Source organism: Gadus macrocephalus, chromosome 23 (assembly GCF_031168955.1).
Source record: "Gadus macrocephalus chromosome 23, ASM3116895v1".
In the NCBI taxonomy this organism is placed as follows: Eukaryota; Metazoa; Chordata; class Actinopteri; order Gadiformes; family Gadidae; genus Gadus; species Gadus macrocephalus.
Window position 1 is genome coordinate 16,166,551 of NC_082404.1, and position 20,000 is coordinate 16,186,550.

The 20,000-nt window shown below is 51.1% G+C and overlaps 2 protein-coding genes across 3 annotated transcripts in view; one reads left to right on the forward strand and one right to left on the reverse strand.

Moving 5' to 3' along the window:
- The window catches only part of acad11 (acyl-CoA dehydrogenase family, member 11), a 35,810-nt gene that overhangs the window by 3,633 nt on the left and 12,177 nt on the right, over window positions 1-20,000 (forward strand). Inside the window, exons 7-28 of the mRNA XM_060045103.1 lie at window positions 607-767; window positions 872-1,028; window positions 1,462-1,536; window positions 1,656-1,823; window positions 3,992-4,095; window positions 4,170-4,284; window positions 5,035-5,178; window positions 5,257-5,354; window positions 5,539-5,641; window positions 6,102-6,184; window positions 6,371-6,509; window positions 6,723-6,887; window positions 7,142-7,236; window positions 7,536-7,658; window positions 8,149-8,338; window positions 8,683-8,924; window positions 9,370-9,445; window positions 9,853-9,980; window positions 10,484-10,724; window positions 11,352-11,477; window positions 11,863-11,978; window positions 12,215-12,379. Of these exons, the coding sequence (XP_059901086.1) occupies window positions 607-767; window positions 872-1,028; window positions 1,462-1,536; window positions 1,656-1,823; window positions 3,992-4,095; window positions 4,170-4,284; window positions 5,035-5,178; window positions 5,257-5,354; window positions 5,539-5,641; window positions 6,102-6,184; window positions 6,371-6,509; window positions 6,723-6,887; window positions 7,142-7,236; window positions 7,536-7,658; window positions 8,149-8,338; window positions 8,683-8,924; window positions 9,370-9,445; window positions 9,853-9,980; window positions 10,484-10,724; window positions 11,352-11,477; window positions 11,863-11,978; window positions 12,215-12,379 (3,014 nt within the window). The remainder of the gene's footprint in view (window positions 1-606; window positions 768-871; window positions 1,029-1,461; window positions 1,537-1,655; window positions 1,824-3,991; window positions 4,096-4,169; window positions 4,285-5,034; window positions 5,179-5,256; window positions 5,355-5,538; window positions 5,642-6,101; window positions 6,185-6,370; window positions 6,510-6,722; window positions 6,888-7,141; window positions 7,237-7,535; window positions 7,659-8,148; window positions 8,339-8,682; window positions 8,925-9,369; window positions 9,446-9,852; window positions 9,981-10,483; window positions 10,725-11,351; window positions 11,478-11,862; window positions 11,979-12,214; window positions 12,380-20,000) is intronic.
- Window positions 13,674-20,000, reverse strand: part of uba5 (ubiquitin-like modifier activating enzyme 5) — an 8,113-nt gene continuing 1,786 nt past the window's right edge. The window contains exons 5-13 of one of the 2 annotated variants that reach the window (XM_060045104.1): window positions 19,740-19,826; window positions 18,741-18,825; window positions 17,527-17,631; window positions 16,778-16,905; window positions 16,280-16,415; window positions 14,829-14,904; window positions 14,522-14,631; window positions 14,023-14,134; window positions 13,674-13,980 (exon numbers count right to left, since the gene is read on the reverse strand). In XM_060045104.1, the coding sequence (XP_059901087.1) occupies window positions 14,057-14,134; window positions 14,522-14,631; window positions 14,829-14,904; window positions 16,280-16,415; window positions 16,778-16,905; window positions 17,527-17,631; window positions 18,741-18,825; window positions 19,740-19,826 (805 nt within the window). In that variant the 3' untranslated portion in view covers window positions 13,674-13,980; window positions 14,023-14,056. Of the gene's footprint in view, window positions 13,981-14,012; window positions 14,135-14,521; window positions 14,632-14,828; window positions 14,905-16,279; window positions 16,416-16,777; window positions 16,906-17,526; window positions 17,632-18,740; window positions 18,826-19,739; window positions 19,827-20,000 lie in introns of both variants that reach the window. The other variant, XM_060045105.1, reaches the window with a different exon arrangement.

The window sequence follows — 20,000 nt, forward strand, 5'->3', positions numbered from 1 at the left end:
TCACCTCCTCCTCTCCTCCCTCCTCATCTCCCTGGTCTCTCCTCCTCACACCCCATCTCCTGGTCTCTCCTCCACCCTCCTCCTCCCCTACCTTGTGTTGGTGGAGGAGGTGCTGCGTGTGGTTCTGGTGTAGACCCAGTAGGACTGCTCAATTATGGAAAAAATCATAATCACGATTATTTTGGTCAATATTGAAATCACGATTATTCAAACGATTATTTTTCGGAGTTTGAAAACATGATGTATTTATTCAGCACGTCTCTCTCAAAAGCACTTTGTAACTGAGAACTTAGAAATTTCGCCTTAAAAAAGTACACAAAATGGTCCAAAAGAAAATGTTCAAATCTAAAATAATGTACAGATATGTATCCAGCTGTTCTATGTTTCTATAAAACATAAAAAAATAATAATGATGATACAAAAAAAATAATAATCGAAATCCAAATCCAATTTCTAATAATCGCCCAGCCCTAAGACCCAGGTACCGACCGTGAGGGGTGCAGGGTGGAGGAGGTGCTGCATGAGGTTTAGGTGGAGGAGGTGCTGGTGGGGTTCAGGTGTAGACCCAGGTACCGACCGTGAGGGGCGCGGTGTGCTGTGTTGCAGACGTACTCCAGCAGGCTGCAGCGGCTCTGCGAGGCCCGGGGCCACTTCTACCTCAACGTCAGCTTCCCCGAGGAGCACGCCGCCGCCTTCTCCCTGGAGCGCCGGCGGGAGATGGAGAAGAGCTCCGTGTGCGTCCTGCTCCTCAAGTCGTCCCTCTCCAGGTACGGGCCACGCCCCCCACAGGCTCATGGGGTCACTACCCCCCCCCCACTCGGGGGGGGGGGGCGTCCTGACGGCCGCGTGTCCCCCGTGTGTGTGCGCGCAGCTCGGCGGTGGAGGACGCGGAGGAGGCGTTTGTGAGGAACCCCGACGGGCGCCCCCTGGTGGTGTACCTCCGTACCGACGGGGGGCAGGGCCTGCCGGAGCCCACCCGACTGCTGCTGGAGAGGGTGAACGCCGCCGACACGGCCGCCAAGGTCCAGGTGAGGGGGCGGAGTTCATGGGGATGATGGTGGTCGTCATGGTGATGTCACGGTGCTCGTCATGGTGACGTCGTGATGTTGGAGGGGGTTCGTGCTGACGTCTTGGTGGTCGTCATGGTGACGCCGTGATGTTGGAGAGTGATCCTACTGACGTCATGGTGGTCGTCATGGTGACGTCACGGTGGTCGTCATGGTGACGTCCTGATGGTGGAGAGTGATCCTACTGACGTCATGGTGGTCGTCATGGTGACGTTCTGAAGGTGGAGGGGGCTCGTACTGACGTCATTGCGGTCGTCATGTTGACATCACGGTGGTCGTCCTGGTGACATCGTGGTGGTCGTTGCGGTGACATCACGACGATTGGAGGGTGTTCATACTGACGCCCTGGTGGTCGTCATGGTAACATCACCATGACAATATGTGTGTGCTCCAGGTGGTGGACCACAGCGGCTCTGCAGAGGAAGGAGCAGCCATGATCTTCTCCCAGCTGGAGAAGGTCATCAAACAGGTGGAGACATTCTGCACCCTCTAGCCATTACCACACCACGATACACACACCCTCAAACCCCCTAACACCAACCACCGGCCCCGGCCCTGACGAGGCGTTGTCCCCCTGCGGCCCACCAGCAGCTGCTAGGTCTGGAGGGGGCCGACGGCGACGCCAAGGACTCTGGGGCGGAGGAGTGTGCGGACGAGGAATGGGGCGACGTGCTGTGGGACCTCCACGATGAGCAGGAGCAGTGTGAGGCCTTCCAGCAGGCCTGCTGCACCTCCTCGCCGCTCGGCCTGCAGAAGGTGAGCCCCGTCTCTCCTCCGGGAGCTCCTGTTCTCTTCCTCCAGAGGGGAGTCCGTGTTCTCCTCTAGGGGTGCTCCTTCTTCCTTCCCTTCCGTTATACACACTTCTCTGGACCACTTGGATGATTCTTAGTCATTTTCATTTCTCTCTCTTCAGTGTCGTCTAATGTCTCTTAGAGGGTCTAAATGTCTCTCTCTCTTCGGTATCTAAATCGTCTGAATATCTCTCTCTCTTCAGTATCTAGAGCATCTAAATGTCTCTCTCTCTTCAGTATCTAGAGCATCTAAATGTCTCTCTCTCTTCAGTATCTACAGCCTCTAAATGTCTCTCTCTTCAGTATCTAGAGCATCTAAATGTTTCTCTCTCTTCAGTATCTAGAGCCTCTAAATGTCTCTCTCTTCAGTATCTAGAGCCTCTAAATGTCTCTCTCTTCAGTATCTAGAGCATCTAAATGTCTCTCTCTCTTCAGTATCTAGAGCATCTAAATGTCTCTCTCTCTTCAGTATCTACAGCATCTAAATGTCTCTCTCTTCAGTATCTACAGCCTCTAAATGTCTCTCTCTTCAGTATCTAGAGCATCTAAATGTCTCTCTCTCTTCAGTATCTAGATCGTCTGAATATCTCTCTCTCTTCAGTAAATAGAGCCTCTAAATGTCTCTCTTTTCAGTTTCGACAGCCTCTAAATGTCTCTCTCTCTTCAGTATCTAGAGCCTCTAAATGTCTCTCCATTCAGTATCTAGAGCCTCTAAATGTCTCTCTCTCTTCAGTATCTAGAGCATCTAAATGTCTCTCTTCAGTATCTAGAGCCTCTAAATGTCTCTCCCTTCAGTAACTAGAGCCTCTAAATGTCTCTCTCTCTTCAGTATCTAGAGCCTCTAAATGTCTCTCTTCAGTAACTAGAGCCTCTAAATGTCTCTCCCTTCAGTAACTAGAGCCTCTAAATGTCTCTCTCTCTTCAGTATCGAGAGCCTCTAAATGTCTCTCTTCAGTAACTAGAGCCTCTAAATGTCTCTCTCTCTTCAGTATCTAGAGCCTCTAAATGTCTCTCTCTTCAGTATCTAGAGCCTCTAAATGTCTCTCTCTTCAGTAACTAGAGCCTCTAAATGTCTCTCTCTTCAGTATCTAGAGCCTCTAAATGTCTCTCCCTTCAGTAACTAGAGCCTCTAAATGTCTCTCTCTCTTCAGTATCTAGAGCCTCTAAATGTCTCTCTCTTCAGTATCTAGAGCCTCTAAATGTCTCTCTCTCTTCAGTATCTAGAGCCTCTAAATGTCTCTCTTCAGTATCTAGAGCCTCTAAATGTCTCTCTCTTCAGTATCTAGAGCCTCTAAATGTCTCTCTCTTCAGTAACTAGAGCCTCTAAATGTCTCTCTCTCTTCAGTATCTCTAGAGCCTCTAAATGTCTCTCTCTCTTCAGTATCTAGAGCCTCTAAATGTCTCTCTCTCTTCAGTATCTACAGCCTCTAAATGTCTCTCTCTTCAGTAACTAGAGCCTCTAAATGTCTCTCTCTTCAGTATCTAGAGCCTCTAAATGTCTCTCTCTTCAGTAACTAGAGCCTCTAAATGTCTCTCTCTTCAGTATCTAGAGCCTCTAAATGTCTCTCTCTTCAGTATCTAGAGCCTCTAAATGTCTCTCTCTTCAGTAACTAGAGCCTCTAAATGTCTCTCTCTCTTCAGTATCTCTAGAGCCTCTAAATGTCTCTCTCTCTTCAGTATCTAGAGCCTCTAAATGTCTCTCTTCAGTATCTAGAGCCTCTAAATGTCTCTCTCTCTTCAGTATCTACAGCCTCTAAATGTCTCTCTCTTCAGTAACTAGAGCCTCTAAATGTCTCTCTCTTCAGTATCTAGAGCCTCTAAATGTCTCTCTCTTCAGTAACTAGAGCCTCTAAATGTCTCTCTCTTCAGTATCTAGAGCCTCTAAATGTCTCTCTCTTCAGTATCTAGAGCCTCTAAATGTCTCTCTCTCTTCAGTATCTAGAGCCTCTAAATGTCTCTCTCTCTTCAGTATCTAGAGCCTCTAAATGTCTCTCTTCAGTATCTAGAGCCTCTAAATGTCTCTCTCTCTTCAGTATCTAGAGCCTCTAAATGTCTCTCTCTCTCTTCAGTATCTAGAGCCTCTAAATGTCTCTCTTCAGTATCTAGAGCCTCTAAATGTCTCTCTCCCTTCAGTATCTAGATCGTCTGAATGACATGGTGGCAGCCCCCCCACCCACCCCTCCCCTGCTCCTCTCTGGGGGTCCGGGTTCTGGCAAGTCTCTCCTGCTGTCCAAATGGTGAGGAGGAGAGTCGCCCCCTCTGGGATGGTTCATCACCAGGCTATGGGGGCTCATAATGTGTCTCTCCTCAGGATTGAGCTGCAGCAGAAGACTTCCCCCAACACCCTGGTGCTGTACCACCTGGTGGGCCGTCCTCTGTCCACCAGCTCAGAACCTGTTCTGCTCATCAAACGCCTCACTGTCAAGGTGACCCCCTTCTCCCTGGCACTAGCAGTACCCCAAGTTCACCACAAGGTCTCTGTTTTGCCCCGGGGGTGGGCTCACTAAATAGGTTCAGCCAACGTTAATCTGGAATCTACCGCGTCAATTGTATTGATCAGAATGTGTTTGGTTTAGTCCAGGTGGAACCAGGTGTATCAGTACCTCCAGGAGTAAACAGGTGTAAGCAGGTATATTCAGGATGTGTTGGGTTTAGTCCAGGTGTAATCAGAATCTCCAGGAGAAACCAGGTGCAACAGTTGTTGACAGGTCTATTCAGAATGTCTTGGTTTAGTCCAGGTGGAACCAGGTGGAACCAGGTGTATAACCAGGTGTAAGCAGGTGTAAGCAGGTGTGACCAGGTGTGACCAAGTGTGACCAGAATATCCAGGTGTATCAGAACCCCCAGGGGTAACAAGGTGTAACCCGGTGTGACCAGATCTATTCAGAATGTCTTGGTTTAGTCCAGGTGTGACAGGGTGAGCCAAGGTGGGACCAGGTGTGAACAGGTGTGACCAGGTGTAACCAGGTGTATAACCAGGTGTGACCAGGTGTAACCAGGTGTATAACCAGGTGTGACCAGGTGTGACCAGGTGTGACCAGGTGTGACCAGGTGTGACCAGGTGTGACCAGGTGTATAACCAGGTGTAACCAGGGTGTATAACCAGGTGTAACCAGGGTGTATAACCAGTTGTGACCAGGTGTATAACCAGGTGTAACCAGGGTGTTGCTCTGTAGCTGCTGCAGCACCTGTGGTCGGTGGCGGGTCTCTCCATGGAGCCCAGTAAGATCCTGGAGGACTTCCCTCGCTGGCTGGAACGCCTGTCGGCCCGTCACCACGGCAACATCATGATCATCATCGACTCCATCGACCAGATCCAGGTACGTCGCTGGGCCCGTCGCCACGGTAGCAGTAAAGTGGTCCGCTGGCTCCCTGTCTGACGCAGCTTGTGTCCGCAGAACGCAGAGAGACACATGAAGTGGCTGATCGACCCGCTGCCCGTCAACGTCAGGGTGGTGGTGTCCGTCAACGTGGAGACCTGCCCGCACACCTGGAGGTAGCGCACCTGCAATTAACACCCCGCTCGTTAAAGATCAGCAACCAACACCCAGCCAATCAACCAATCGATAAACCAATCAATCGATGAATAGTTCCTTAACCCGACACATCTGTGTGTTTGGTTGTGTGTGCGTGTGTGTGTGTGTGTGTATGTGTGTGTGTTTGTGTGTGTGTGTCTCCAGGCTGTGGCCCACCCTGCACATGGAGCCCCTAAACCCCAGGGAGGTGAGGAGCATGGTGGGCTCAGAGTTCCAGGACCTGGAGGTCCAGCTGTCAAAGGACCAGGTCAGTGTCTCCACCAACACCTCCTCACCTGGGAGAAGGAGGTGGGAGGAGGTGGGGGGGGGGGTGAAAAGGAGTGGAGAGGAGGTGGGAGAAGAGGGGAGGAGGAGATGAGAAGGAGTGGCGAGGAGGTGGGAGAAGAGGGGAGGAGGAGATGAGAAGGAGTGGCGAGGAGGTGGGAGAAGAGGGGAGGAGGAGATGAGAAGGAGTGGCGAGGAGGTGGGAGAAGAGGGGAGGAGGAGGGGTGAGGAGTGGAGAGGAGGTGGGAGAGGTTTGAAAAGGGAAAGAGAAGGTGGGAGGTGTGAGGAGGTGGGAGCAGGGTTGAGGAGGTGACTGCGGTTGCGGGAGGAGGTGTGAGAGATTCGTGTCTGAGAGGAGGTTTGAGGAGGAGCGAGGCGGGGAGGGGCCTCTCCGAGGCGGTTTGGGGAGGAGCTGATAGTGAGGAGCTTGTGTTGCGTTGCAGGAGAAGAGGCTGGAGCAGCACTGCCGCTCTGCGTCCGCCTGCAGCGCTCTGTACGTCACACTGCTGGCCCGCCTGCTGTCCAGGTCAGTCCCCCCTCGAGCCTCGTGTACCCCCCTAGAGTCTATGTATGGACCCTCATGTGCCAGGTAGTGGCCATGGTAGGAATTCACTCGATTTCTTATGTATTGAGACCTCGTGAGATCCGTAGTTTAGAGTTTGTCCGTCAATGTGTTGGGAGCCTCTGGACCGTGTGCTGTTCTGTGCTCCAGCTGTAGGGGGCGCTGGACTCTGGAGAAGCTGCTGGAACAGTGCCTCCTCTGCCAGGACACCATGTCCCTGTACCGCCTGGCCCTCCAGGTGACCCTGGACTCCCTGAGCTCCCCGCGGGACCGACACACCACCACCGAGGTACAGCGTAGACCCAGAACGTCCGGTGACGTAGATCCACAATGTCTGATGACGTAGATCCAGAACGTCCGGTGACGTAGATCCACAATGTCTGATGACCTAGATCTAGAACGTCCGGTGACATAGATCCATAATGTCCAGTTACGTAGATCCAGAACGCCTGGGGACGAAGATCCAGTGGTGACGTAGCACTGTGGTGTTGCATGGTCTCAGATGCTGTGTCTGGTGTGGGCCAGCCGGAACGGAGTCAGCGAGTCAGAAATCCTGGAGCTGATTCCGGATCTGGAGTTTCCTGTTCTGTCGTCTGTGCTGCAGCAGCTCAGCAAACTACGCATTCTGACCCTGGTCGGCGGACTGATCCGCTTCCATCACCTGCAGGTAACTCACCTGTGCAGTCTGTCACCTGCAGGTAACTCACCTGTACAGTCTATCACAGGTAACTAACCTGTTCCATCACATTTTCAATCACCTTTTTCTGGTATGTGTGTGTGTGTGTGTGTGTGTGTGTGTGTGTGTGTGTGTGTGTGTGTGTGTGTGTGTGTGTGTGTGTGTGTGCGTGTATGTGTGACTGCGTGTGCGTGTGCGTGTGTGCGTGTGTGTGTGTGTTTGTGTGTGTGTGTGTGTGTGTGTAGGCCTGGGAGGCTGTCAGGCAGGAGTTCCTGAGCGGGGGGGACAGGGCGGTTCCTTACAGAGACAAACTCATCCTCTACTTCAACCAGAAGCTCAGGTACGGGTGACCCCCGACCTTTCACCTTTCACCTCACCCGGGACAATTTCAACCTGCAACCCTTACTGTGTTTGTGCGTGTGTGTGTCTGTGTGTGTGTGTGTGTGTGTGCGTATGCGTGTGCGTGTGTGTGTGCGCGTGTGCGTATGTGTGTGTTGTGTGTGTGTGTGTGTGTCTCTGGTTTGTGTTTTTGTGTGTGTGTGTGTGTTGTGTCTGTCTGTGTGTGCGTGCGCGCGTGTGTGTGTCTCTGGTGTGTGTGTGTGTGTCTGTGTGTGTCTCTGGTGTGTGTGTGTGCTGCAGCCAGCAGGAGGTGTGCTGGAGGACAGCAGACGAGCTGCCCTGGCTGCTGCAGCAGCAGGGGGAGAAGGAGGAGCTGCAGCTGGTGCTCCTCAACCTCCTGGTGTCCCAGGACCTCTACAAGAGGTACCCCCCCTCCGGCCCCTCCTCTACACCTCCTCAAGGAGACCTGCCCCCCCCCGGCCCTCCTCTACACCTCCTCAAGGAGACCACCTCCAACCCTGGTCCCCTAGTCTCCTAACCCTGGTCCCCTAGTCTCCTAACCCTGGCCTCCTAGCCTCCTAACCCCCGTCTCTCCTGGCCGTCTGGTCCCTCACCCTGGTCTCTAACCCTGGTCTCTCACCCTGGTCTCTCTTGGCCCTCTGATCTCTCCCCCTGGTCTCTCACGCTGGTCTCTCTTGGCCCTCTGGTCTCTCCCCCTGGTCTCTCACCCTGGTCACTCACACTGGTCTCTCACCCTGGTCTCTCTTGGCCCTCTTGTCTCTCATCCTGGTCTCTCACCCTGGTCTCTCTTGGCCCTCTTGTCTCTCATCCTGGTCTCTCCCCCTTGTCTCTCCCTCTGGTCTCTCCCCCTGGTCTCTCACTCTGGTCTCTCCCCCTGGTCTCTCCTCACCAGGGGCCGGTTCTGGGAGCTGCTGTGCTACTGGCAGTGCGTGGGGAAGGACCGCGGCTCCATGGCCGCCCAGTACTTTGAGGCCCTGCGGTGCTACGAGCAGAGCTGCCAGGGGGAGGACAGCATGAGGCGGCTGGCCGGCCTCTACGAGACCCTGGGCCGCTTCCTCCGGGACCTGGGCCTGGTCAGCCAGGTGAGACCCCCGTTTACAATAGATATAGAATACAATAGACCAGATGAGGCCCCTGTTTAGGATAGATATAGACCACATAGACCTGGGCCTGGTCAGCCAGGTCAGCCCCCCGTCTAGCATAGCTATAGAGCACATAGACCTGGTGAGCCCCCGTTTACCATAGATATAGAAAACCCCCCCCTGTTTACTATAGATATAGAATACAATAGACCAGGTGAGGCCCCTGTTTAGTATAGATATAGAATGCATAGACCATGGCTTTAGTTCTTCTGGCTGTAGTTCCTCTACAGTTCCTCTCAGACTGTAGTCTCTCTCTGCCTCTCTAAGCCTGTGGTCCCCCCCAGGCCGTTGCCCCCCTGCAGCGGTCCCTGGAGATCCGGGAGACGGCCCTGGACCCGGACCACCCCAGCGTGGCGCGCTCGCTGCACCAGCTGGCCGGCGTCTACGTGCACTGGAGGAAGTACGAGGGCGCGGAGCAGCTGTACCGCCAGGCGCTGCAGATCAGCGAGAACGCCTACGGCGGCGAGCACGCCAGCGTGGCCCGCGAGCTGGAGGCGCTCGCCGTGCTCTACCAGAAACAGAACAAGTGAGGGGGAGCCCGCTCCGTACCGGCACCCCGACGGACACCCTGGGACACCCCGACGGACACCCAAAGGGAGACCCAAAGGGGACCCAAAGGGAGCCCCTGAGGGACACCTAAAGTGACGCCCAAAGAGACACCCAAAGGGACACCCAAAGGGGACCCAAAGGGAGCCCCTGAGGGACACCTAAAGGGACACCCAAAGGGACACCCAAAGGGACACCCAAAGTGACACCCAAAGGGACACCCAAAGGGAGCCCCTGAGGGACACCTAAAGTGACACCCAAAGAGACACCCAAAGGGACACCCAAAGAGACACCCAAAGGGACACCCAAAGAGACACCCAAAGGGACACCCAAAGGGACACCCAAAGGGACACCCAAAGTCACGAGTTTGCTCTGTTGGAGTGTGTGGGATTGTGTGTTTGGCGTAACGCTGTCTCTGCCGTCAGGTACGAGGAAGCGGAGAAGCTCCGTAAGAGGTCCGTCAGGATACGACAGAAGACGGCCCACCAGAAGGGACACATGGTGAGACGGACGGACGGACAGACAGACATACATTGTTCATTGTTAACTTAGCATAGTCTGTCTCTGTGTCTGTGTCTCTCTCTTACCTGTCTCGCTCTCTCTCTTACCTTCCTCTCTCTCTCTCTCTCACCTCTCTCTCTCTCTCTCTCTCTCTCTCTCTCTCACCTGTCTCTCTCTCTCTCCCCTGTCTCTCTCTCTCATCTGTCTCTCTCTCTCCCCCGTCTCTCTCTCACCTGTCTCTCACCTGTCTCTCTCTCTCCCCCGTCTCTCTCTCACCTGTCTCTCACCTGTCTCTCTCTCTCCCCCGTCTCTCTCTCCCCCGTCTCTCTCCCACCTGTCTCTCTCTCACCTGTCTCTCTCTCTCCCCCGTCTCTCTCTCCCCCGTCTCTCTCCCACCTGTCTGACAGTACGGGTTCACCCTGCTGAGGCGCAGGGCCCTCCAGCTGGAGGAGCTGACCCTGGGGAACGACTCGGCCGACTGTGCCAAGACCCTGAACGAGCTGGGGGTCCTGTACTACCTGCAGAACAACCTGGAGTACGTAGAGTACATACATACTATATACACTCTATATATACTAAAGACATACTGTACAGAGACCCTGAACGAGCTGGGGGTGCTGTACTACCTGCAGAACAACCTGGAGTACGACTTCACTATATCTATACTAGATATACCATATACTACTGACTGAGTTCTAGCTGTGCGCTAACGGTGTGCTAATGTTGTGCTAACTGCGAGGGCATTGCGGGGCTAGCTGTTTGCTAACTGTGTGCTAACCCCAAGGGCAGTTTGGGGCTAGCTGTTTGCTAACGTTGTGCTTACGGTGTGCTAACCCCCCGTGGCAGCGCGAGGCTAGCTGTTTGCTAACTGAGTGCTAATGGTGTGCTAACATTGGGCTTACGGTGTGCTACCCCCCAGGGCAGCGCGGGGGCTAACTGTTTGCTAAGGTTGTGCTAAGCGTGATAACGGTGTGCTCAGGTTGCGCTAACTGTGTGCTAACTTAATGCTAACCTAACGCTAACGTGTGCTACCCCCAGGGCGGCGCGGGGCTTCCTGAGCCGCTCCCTGGAGATGCGTCAGCGGGTGCTGGGCCCGGAGCACCCGGACTGCGCCCAGTCGCTCAACAACCTGGCGGCGCTGCACAGCGAGCGGCGCGAGTACCAGGCGGCCGAGGACCTCTACCAGAGGGCCCTGGAGCTGCGCAAGGCCGCCCTGTCCCCGGACCACCCCTCCCTGGCCTACACCCTCAAGCACCTGGCCATGCTCTACAAGCGCAGGGTGGGGGTGGCTAAATACTGCAATATACAGCTATACGTCTCACTATATCACCTATATACAGCTATACGTCTCACTATATCACCTATATACAGCTATACGTCTCACTATATCACCTATATACAGCTATACGTCTCACTATATCACGTATATATACAGCTATTCGTCTCACTATATCACCTATATACAGCTATACGTCTCACTATACAACTATATACTGCTATATATCTCACTATGTTACGTCTATACAACTAAATGCAGCTATAAACATCTCACTCTATACAGCTGTACATCTTAATATATCCATCCATTTACAATTTTATACATCTAAATCAAAATCTTAATGCAGTCTATACATCTATATATATATATACATCTACCTGTCTCTCTTGATGTTTATCTATCTATCTCTTTCTATCTCTATCCATCTACCGATATATATACAGTATATATATATATATATTTATATATAATTTACACACCCTCAAACTACATACGCAGGGTAGGAGACACCTTTGTAAAAGTGTGTGTGTGTGTGTGTGTGTGTGTGTGTGTGTGTGTGTGTGTGTGTGTGTGTGTGTGTGTGTGTGTGTGTGTGTGTGTGTGTGTGTGTGTGTGTGTGTGTTCCAGGGTAAGCTAGAGAAGGCGGTCCCCCTCTACGAGCTAGCTCTGGACATCAGACAGAAGAGCTTCGGGGCCAAACACCCCAGCGTTGCCACGGCGCTGGTCAACCTGGCCGTCATCTACTGCCAGCTGGTGAGACGGCTACCATGCTAACACACCGCTAACACTGACAGCATGCTAACACTGATACCATGCTAACACACCGCTAACACCGACAGCATGCTAACACTGATACCATGCTAACACACCGCTAACACTGACAGCATGTTAACACTGATACCATGCTAACACACCGCCAACACTGACAGCAAGCTAACACTGGTATGGGTATTGTCTGGGCCTAACAGGGTACTGGCTTTGGTCTGGGTTAAACGGGGTACTGGGTATAATGGGTATAGGGTAAGGTCTGGGTGTAACAGGGTACTGGCTATGGCCTGGGTGTAACAGGGTACTGGCTATGGCCTGGGTGTAATGGAGACTGGTTCCTGGTATAACCTGGTATGTTCCCTGGTTCCAGAAGAAGCACGAGGAGGCTCTCCCTCTGTACCAGCGGGCGCTCCGGGTCTACGAAGACACGCTGGGCCCCTCCCACCCCCGCGTCGGAGAGACCCTCAAGAACCTGGCCGTCCTCAGGTAGAACCCGCCTGCTTACACCCGCTAGAACCATCTAGAACCGTGGACTAGGAACGTCAGACCCCACCTAACCCCCTCTCTCCTCTTTCCTTCCTCTTCTCTCCTCTCTCCTCTCCCCGCTTTCCACTTTCTCTCTCTCCTCCCTCCTCTCCTTCTCTCTCTCTCTCTCTCTCCCCTCCCTCTCTGCTTATCTCTCTCTCTCCTCTCCCCCCCCCCTCTCTCTCTCCCTCTCTCAGCTACGAGGAGGGGGACTTTGAGAAAGCCGCAGAACTCTACAAGCGGGCCATGGAGATCAAGGAGGCGGAGCCATCGCTGGTGTGTGGGACCGCCCCCTCACGCCACTCCTCCAATGGGGACACGTTCAGCCTCAAAGGCCCCGCCCTCATCCCCCAGACCCCCAGGTGAACACTAGAGGGGGCGAAGCCGGGATGGACAAGCTTATTGAAGGCCTTCATCTTCTCTGTCCATGGTGAACATCACTGCCTACAGGAGTGTCTCGCGTCAATACCACCTACATTAAGTATTTAGATCAGACTCCTTCACTGTAAAGGTACGGCCACACTGAACGCGTTACGCGCGTAGGATTACGTGCGTAACGCTCAACGCTGATTGGCTATCGCGGCTAAGCGTCACGCGTAGTAGCGTAAAGAGTTACATTCTTGAACTCGGGTGAGTTGGGCGCGTAATTCAGATGCGTAAAACCTGTCTGACGTGCCTAACGCGCTGCTTTAGCGTGTGCAAAACATTTGCGCGCTTAAACCAATGGTTCCCTGTGCAAAAATGCAGATATTCTACGCCTCTTAACGCGCGTAACGCGTTGAGTGTGGCCGTACCTTAGGACAACTGAGGAGAGGCTTTGAGTGTCCAAAGACTTTTATTTTGTTAAAACATTCCTAGTTTGTCCTCACAGGAAGGGAAATCACTAAACCCTCCAGTACAGTATAAGTAGAGTATGAATGTACAGATAAAGATATCAATGCAAAGCGTCCGACCTTAAACTGTGAGCGCAGACAGAACTGCGTGGCTCCCCCCACACTGGTCCTCAACCTGGACTGAGGGAACTAACCTTCAGAAGTAACTAGTGTAACTGACCTAATAAAGTAACTAATACATAATGGACTGAATGAAGTGACTGACCTATAAAGTACCATGTACAGAATGGACCGAATGAAGTAACTGACCGATAAGAGTAACTTGTACAGAATGGACTGAATGAAGAAACTGACCATTAAATGAACTAGTAACTAAAGTAACCAACCGAGGCTGACAGGTAACTGAATTATAAAGTATTAGTACTGAATGGCCAGACTGAGAGGCACCTATTAAGTAACTAGTAACTAACGGAAAGGAAAGACTGAAGTAACTGCGAGGTAATTAACCTACAGAAAGAAACTAAAATAATTAGTGGTGGGTGGATCACCAGGGTGTCCCGCAGCTGGTTGTATCCGCTCTGTTCCCGGTACTCACTGCGGTCTGCACTATTCTGTGTTCTTTGTTCAGGGAGGTGTGATGCTAGTCTCTGGGCTTCACTGCCTTATGCCAAATAAACTTTTATAATGAATCATGTTTGAAGTGCCACATTAGCTTCACTATTATGGTACGGTTTTATATTGTTACTCAATGATAAGTCGTATGTGATCACGGTTTTGTATTAAAGGATCGATCATGTATAAAATGTATATGCAGTTTGGAAACTTGTTCCATCAAATAAATATTTTATTGAAAGACGTTTGATGATGTGATGTTACAGAGGAGATCTCCATGAACAAAAAAAACTTTACAGAGTTTATGATATTAGTATTAAGACTCCACAGCACGTATATGTTACCTGTATCCTGTTAATGGGTTTAGCTCTGCTGGAACTCATAATGGACGATCCTAGTAGCTCAGCAAAAGCTGCTTCGAGACGACATTTCTCTAGAAGTGCTGTGGGCTTTCTGGGGAAATGCTAACCAGGTTAGCCACGGGCATGCTCCAGGTGGTCAGCAAGGGGTGGTCGATGCTAGCGGCTAGCCGTTAGCTTCTAGCGGCTAGCCGTTAGCTTCTAGCGGCTAGCCGTTAGCTTCTAGCGGCTAGCCTCAGATCTGCTTCATGCGGGCCATCAGCTCCTCCAGACTCTCCTCCGTCTCCTGCACCATCGCCCCTTCAGCCGCATCCTGAGGAATCCAACGCAGCCGTTTATAACAAGCAGCTTAAACCTCAAGCATCATTATAAATCTTGAGGAACCCGACCAAGCAGCTTAGACCAAGCAGTTTAGACCAAGCAGCTTAAACCTCAAGGATCATTATAAATCCTGAGGAACCAAACAGAGCAGCTTAAACCAAGCAGCTTAAACCTCAAGGATCATTATAAATCCTGAGGAACCCAACAAAGAAGTTTAAATCAAGCAGCTTCAACATTAAGCAGGATAAAAAATCCTGAGGAACCAAAACCAAGCTGCTTAGACCTAAAGCACGATTATGAATCCTGAGGAACCAAAACCAAGCGGGTTAAAGCCAGCAGGATGTTGAAGCGTTGTGAGGAGGTTCAGAAGCACCCTGACCTTCTGAGCAGGAAGGGTGTAGGCTACAGTGATGCCTTCTGGGAGATCTGGGACGGGCCCGGAGGACTCCTTCAGCTCCTCCTCCGTCACCTCCGACACCACCTCGATACCTGCACACACACACACACACACACACACACACACACACACACACACACACACACACACACACACACACACACACACACACACACACACACACACACACACACACACACACACACACACACACTTATTATGGTTTTTAGTATATAAAAATATATTATGAAGGTACATCATATATGTTTTGGTACATAATTATAAATACCCCAGTCGTTCTCCTCATGGACGACCTCCTCCTCGACTTCCACCACCTCCTCTCTGGGCTGCTCCGCCTCTCTCCTCTACAGACACACACACACACACGCGCACACATACACATTACTCCCTTAAACAAAAATACACAAAGACCTGTCTCTGTACTGTCTAACCCCTACCTGCTCCTTAATGACCTCTCTGTACTGTCTAACCCCTACCTGCTCCTTAATGACCTGTCTCTGTACTGTCTAACCCCTACCTGCTCCTTAATGACCTGTCTCTGTACTGTCTAACCCCTACCTGCTCCTTAATGACCTCTCTCTGTACTGTCTAACCCCTACCTGCTCCTTAATGACCTCTCAGTACTGTCTAACCCCTACCTGCTCCTTAATGACCTGTCTATGTACTGTCTAACCCCTACCTGCTCCTTAAAGACCTGTCTCTGTACTGTCTAACCCCTACCTGCTCCTTAATGACCTGTCTCTGTACTGTCTAACCCCTACCTGCTCCTTAATGACCTCTCTCTGTACTGTCTAACCCCTACCTGCTCCTTAATGACCTCTCTGTACTGTCTAACCCCTACCTGCTCCTTAATGACCTGTCTCTGTACTGTCTAACCCTACCTGCTCCTTAATGACCTGTCTCTGTACTGTCTAACCCCTACCTGCTCCTTAATGACCTCTCTGTACTGTCTAACCCCTACCTGCTCCTTAATGACCGGTCTCCGTACTGTCTAACCCCTACCTGCTCCTTAATGACCTGTCTCTGTACTGTCTAACCCCTACCTGCTCCTTAATGACCCGTCTCTGTACTGTCTCACCCCGACCTGCTCCTTAATGACCTGTCTCTGTACTGTCTAACCCCTACCTGCTCCTTAATGACCTGTCTCTGTACTGTCTAACCCCTACCTGCTCCTTAATGACCCGTCTCTGTACTGCCTAACCCCTGCCTGCTCTTTAATGACCTGTCTCTGTACTGTCTAACCCCTACCTGCTCCTTAATGACCTGTCTCTGTCCTGTCTAACCCCTACCTGCTCCTTAATGACCTCTCTGTACTGTCTAACCCCTACCTGCTCCTTAATGACCTCTCTGTACTGTCTAACCCCTACCTGCTCCTTAATGACCTCTCTGTACTGTCTAACCCCTACCTGCTCCTTAATGACCTGTCTCCGTACTGTCTAACCCCTACCTGCTCCTTAATGACCTGTCTCTGTACTGTCTAACCCCTACCTGCTCCTTAATGACCTCTCTGTACTGTCTAACCCCTACCTGCTCCTTAATGACCTGTCTCTGTACTGTCTAACCCCTACCTGCTCCTTAATGACCTCTCTGTACTGTCTAACCCCTACCTGCTCCTTAATGACCTGTCTCTGTACTGTCTAACCCCTACCTGCTCCTTAATGACCTGTCTCTGATGAAAGTGTCTGCTAGATGAGGGACCGGTGTGAACCGTGTGCCCACCTGGTACTCGCCCTGCTGCCTCCTGCAGTGGCTGTGGTCGCAGTGGGGGTTCGGCCTCATGGACATCTTGGGGAAGAAGTCCTGCATGGCGTTGTAGCCCAGGTAGTGGCTCACCACGCCGAACTTCAGCAGGTACCTGGGGGGGGGGCGCACACACACACACACACATACACACACACACACACACATAAACACACACACACACACACACACACACACACACACACACACACACACACACACACACACACACACACACACACACACACACACACACACACACACACACACACACACGATGAATGAGAAATAAATTATAGAACGATAGATAAACGATGAGATCGATTATTGATGAAAGATCGATAAATATTTGTCGATCAATTATAATTGAATGCTTATATGATGGATCTATGATCGATACAATAAAGATAAATGATAGATGATAGATCATGAGTAGATGATAGGTGAATGATGAGGATGATGATGATGAAGGCTCACTTGAGTACGTTCTGCACCAGGATGCCGGCGACCACGCCCATGGTGGTGGGCAGGCTGGCCGCACACACCCCCTCCCTCTTCAGGGTCTTCTCGTCGATGTTGGCCGCCACCACCAGGGGGGGCGCGCACTGTCACAGCAGGGGGCACGGGGTCAAGGGTCAAGGCAGCCACACACTCACACAACTGGTAGCAAGGTTCACAACGAAGTGGGATCAGTGTAAAGGAGTGTGCGTGTCTATGTTTGTGTGAGTGTGTGTGTCTATGTTTGTGTGAGTGTGTATGCGTTCGTGTGCTCGTAAGTCTGTGTGTGTGTCTGTAAGTGTGTGGTGCGTGTGTGTGTGTTTGTCTGTAAGTGTGTGGTGCATGTATGTGTGTGTGTGTGTCTGTAAGTGCGTTGTGCGTGTGTGTGTGTGTGTCTGTAAGTGTGTGGAGTGTCTGTGTGCGTCTGTCTGTGTTTTCGTATCAGTGTGTGTCGATTTGTGTGTGCGTATCTGTGTCTATGTGTGTGTGTGTTAATGTGTGTGTGTGTCGGTGTTTATTTATGCATACGTGCGTGTGTGTCTGTGTGTGTGTGTGTGAGTGCAACTGTGTATATGTGTGTGTGCATTCTATGTGTGTGCGTGCTTGCATGGTGTGTCTGTGTGTATGTGTCTATGTGTGCGTGTGTGTGCGTCTGTATGCGTCTATCTGTGTGTGTGTGTACGTGTGTGCGTGTGCGTGTGCGCGTGTGTGTGTGTGTGTGTGCGTACGGAGAAGCAGGCGGTCTCCCCGGGGATGATGAGCTGGATGTGTCCCGACACGGCGTTCTCACTGACGCCCGACTCCATCCACACCTGGCCCAGCTCGTTACACGCCTGTCAGACACACAACACGCCCGTCAGACACACAACACGCCCGTCAGACACACACAACACGCCTGTCAGACACACAACACGCCCGTCAGACACACAACACGCCTGTCAGACACACAACACGCCTGTCAGACACACAACACGCCTGTCAGACACACACAACACGCCTGTCAGACACACACAACACGCCTGTCAGACACACACAACACGCCTGTCAGACACACACAACACGCCTGTCAGACACACACAACACGCCTGTCAGACACACAACAACACGCCTGTAACAGACACAACAACACGCCTGTCAGACACACAACAACACGCCTGTCAGACACACAACAACACGCCTGTCAGACACACACAACACGCCTGTCAGACACACAACAACACGCCTGTCAGACACACATCAACACGCCTGTAACAGACACACAACAACACGCCTGTCACAGACACACATCAACACGCCTGTCACAGACACACAACAACACGCCTGTCACAGACACACAACAACACGGAAAACATGGATGCATACAACATCCATACAACTATCGATGACGGATCAATATATGAGCTATTGATCTATCATGTATTGATGAGCTATTGATCTATGAGGTATTGATCTATGATGTATACATCTATGAGGTATTGATGAGCTATTGATTTATTAGGTATTGATCTATGATGTATTGATATATGAGGTATTGATGAGCTACTGATCTATTAGGTATTGCTCTATGATGTTTCGATCTCTGAGGTATTGCTCTAAGATGTATTGATGAGCTATTGATCTATTAGGTACTGATCTATGATGTTTTGATCTATGAGGTATTGCTCTATGATGTATTGATGAGCTACTTCCTAACTCCCATCTTATTCTTCATGTTTAACCTCTGTTTCTCTTTTAATCCTAGTCTGTCTTAATATGTTTGTTACATCGTTTAGATAGGGCAATATGTAAAGCGTCTTAGAGTACCATATTAAAAGCAACATACATTTAATTTATTATTATTATTATTTATTATTGTTGATCTTTGAGATATTGATCATTGAGGTATCTATCTATGAGGTATTGATCAATGATGTATTGATCCATGAGGTATTGATTGACAGACCGTGTTGATGGCTATCCGGGCCTCAAAGTTGTCCACGCAGCTCAGAATCAGGTCAACGGGGGACCCCTCCTCCAGCCCCCCATGACTGAAACACACACACACACACACACATTTTACATTTACATTTAGGGCATTTAGCAAACGCTTTAATCCAAAGCGACTTACAATAAGTACATTTGTCATAAGAAGTGCAACAATATATCGCTGTCGGTACAGAAAGGATGTTCATAGAACCAAGTGCAAGTACCGCAATCGCTAGGCTAATCAATTCCCCGTGTTACAGCAATGATAGCAGCTACTGCAGTTAAGTACTATAAATACAATACAATACAACACAATACAATACAGTGTACAATGGTGGCCAGAAGGGGGAGGGTGGCTATGCAGAGTCGAGGTGGACTCTGAACAGGTGAGTCTTGAGTCTTTTTCGGAAGATAGTGAGCGACTCTGCGGTCCTGAGAGCGGCAGGGAGCTCGTTCCACCACTGAGGTCCCAAAACCGAGAAAAGTTGTGACTTTGCTGAACGGCCTTTGTTAGCTCTTAGCGATGGCGGTTCCAGACGTCCAGCTGAGGTAGTTGAGCAGAGGGATCGAGCTGGGGTGTGTGGCTTTAGAAATGCTTGGAGGTAGGCAGGGGCAGTTCCATCGACTGCCTTGTATGCCAGTACCATCGTCTTAACGACACACACACACACACACACAGACACACACATTATTCACCCTTCACCCTCTCACCCCTCCTTCACCTTTCAACCACCCTCCAACACACACACACACACAAGCACACCTGTCATTCACCCGCTAACCCCTCACCTTCCAACACACACACACACACACACACACACACACACACACACACACACACACACACACACACACACACACACACACACACACACACACACACACACACACACACACACACACACACACACACACACACACATGCACTCTGCCCCTTGGGGGGCGGACCGAGATGTGTGTGGGGGCGTGGCTGTACCTGATTCGCTCCATGAAGTGGTTGAAGTTGTCCAGGGTGGTGATGTTGTAGTCGTGGGTCTCGAAGGTTACGTCTGGGTTGATGTTCCTGTGAGAGAGGAGAGGGAACCTCAGAACGAGACTCAGTACTTTGTACCGCAGCGCAAGGATACAGCTTCTAAACCCTCAAGGATACAGCCTCTAAAGGCTCAAGGATACAGCCTCTAAAGGCTCAAGGATACAGCCTCTAACGCCTCAAGGATACAGCCTCTAAAGGCTCAAG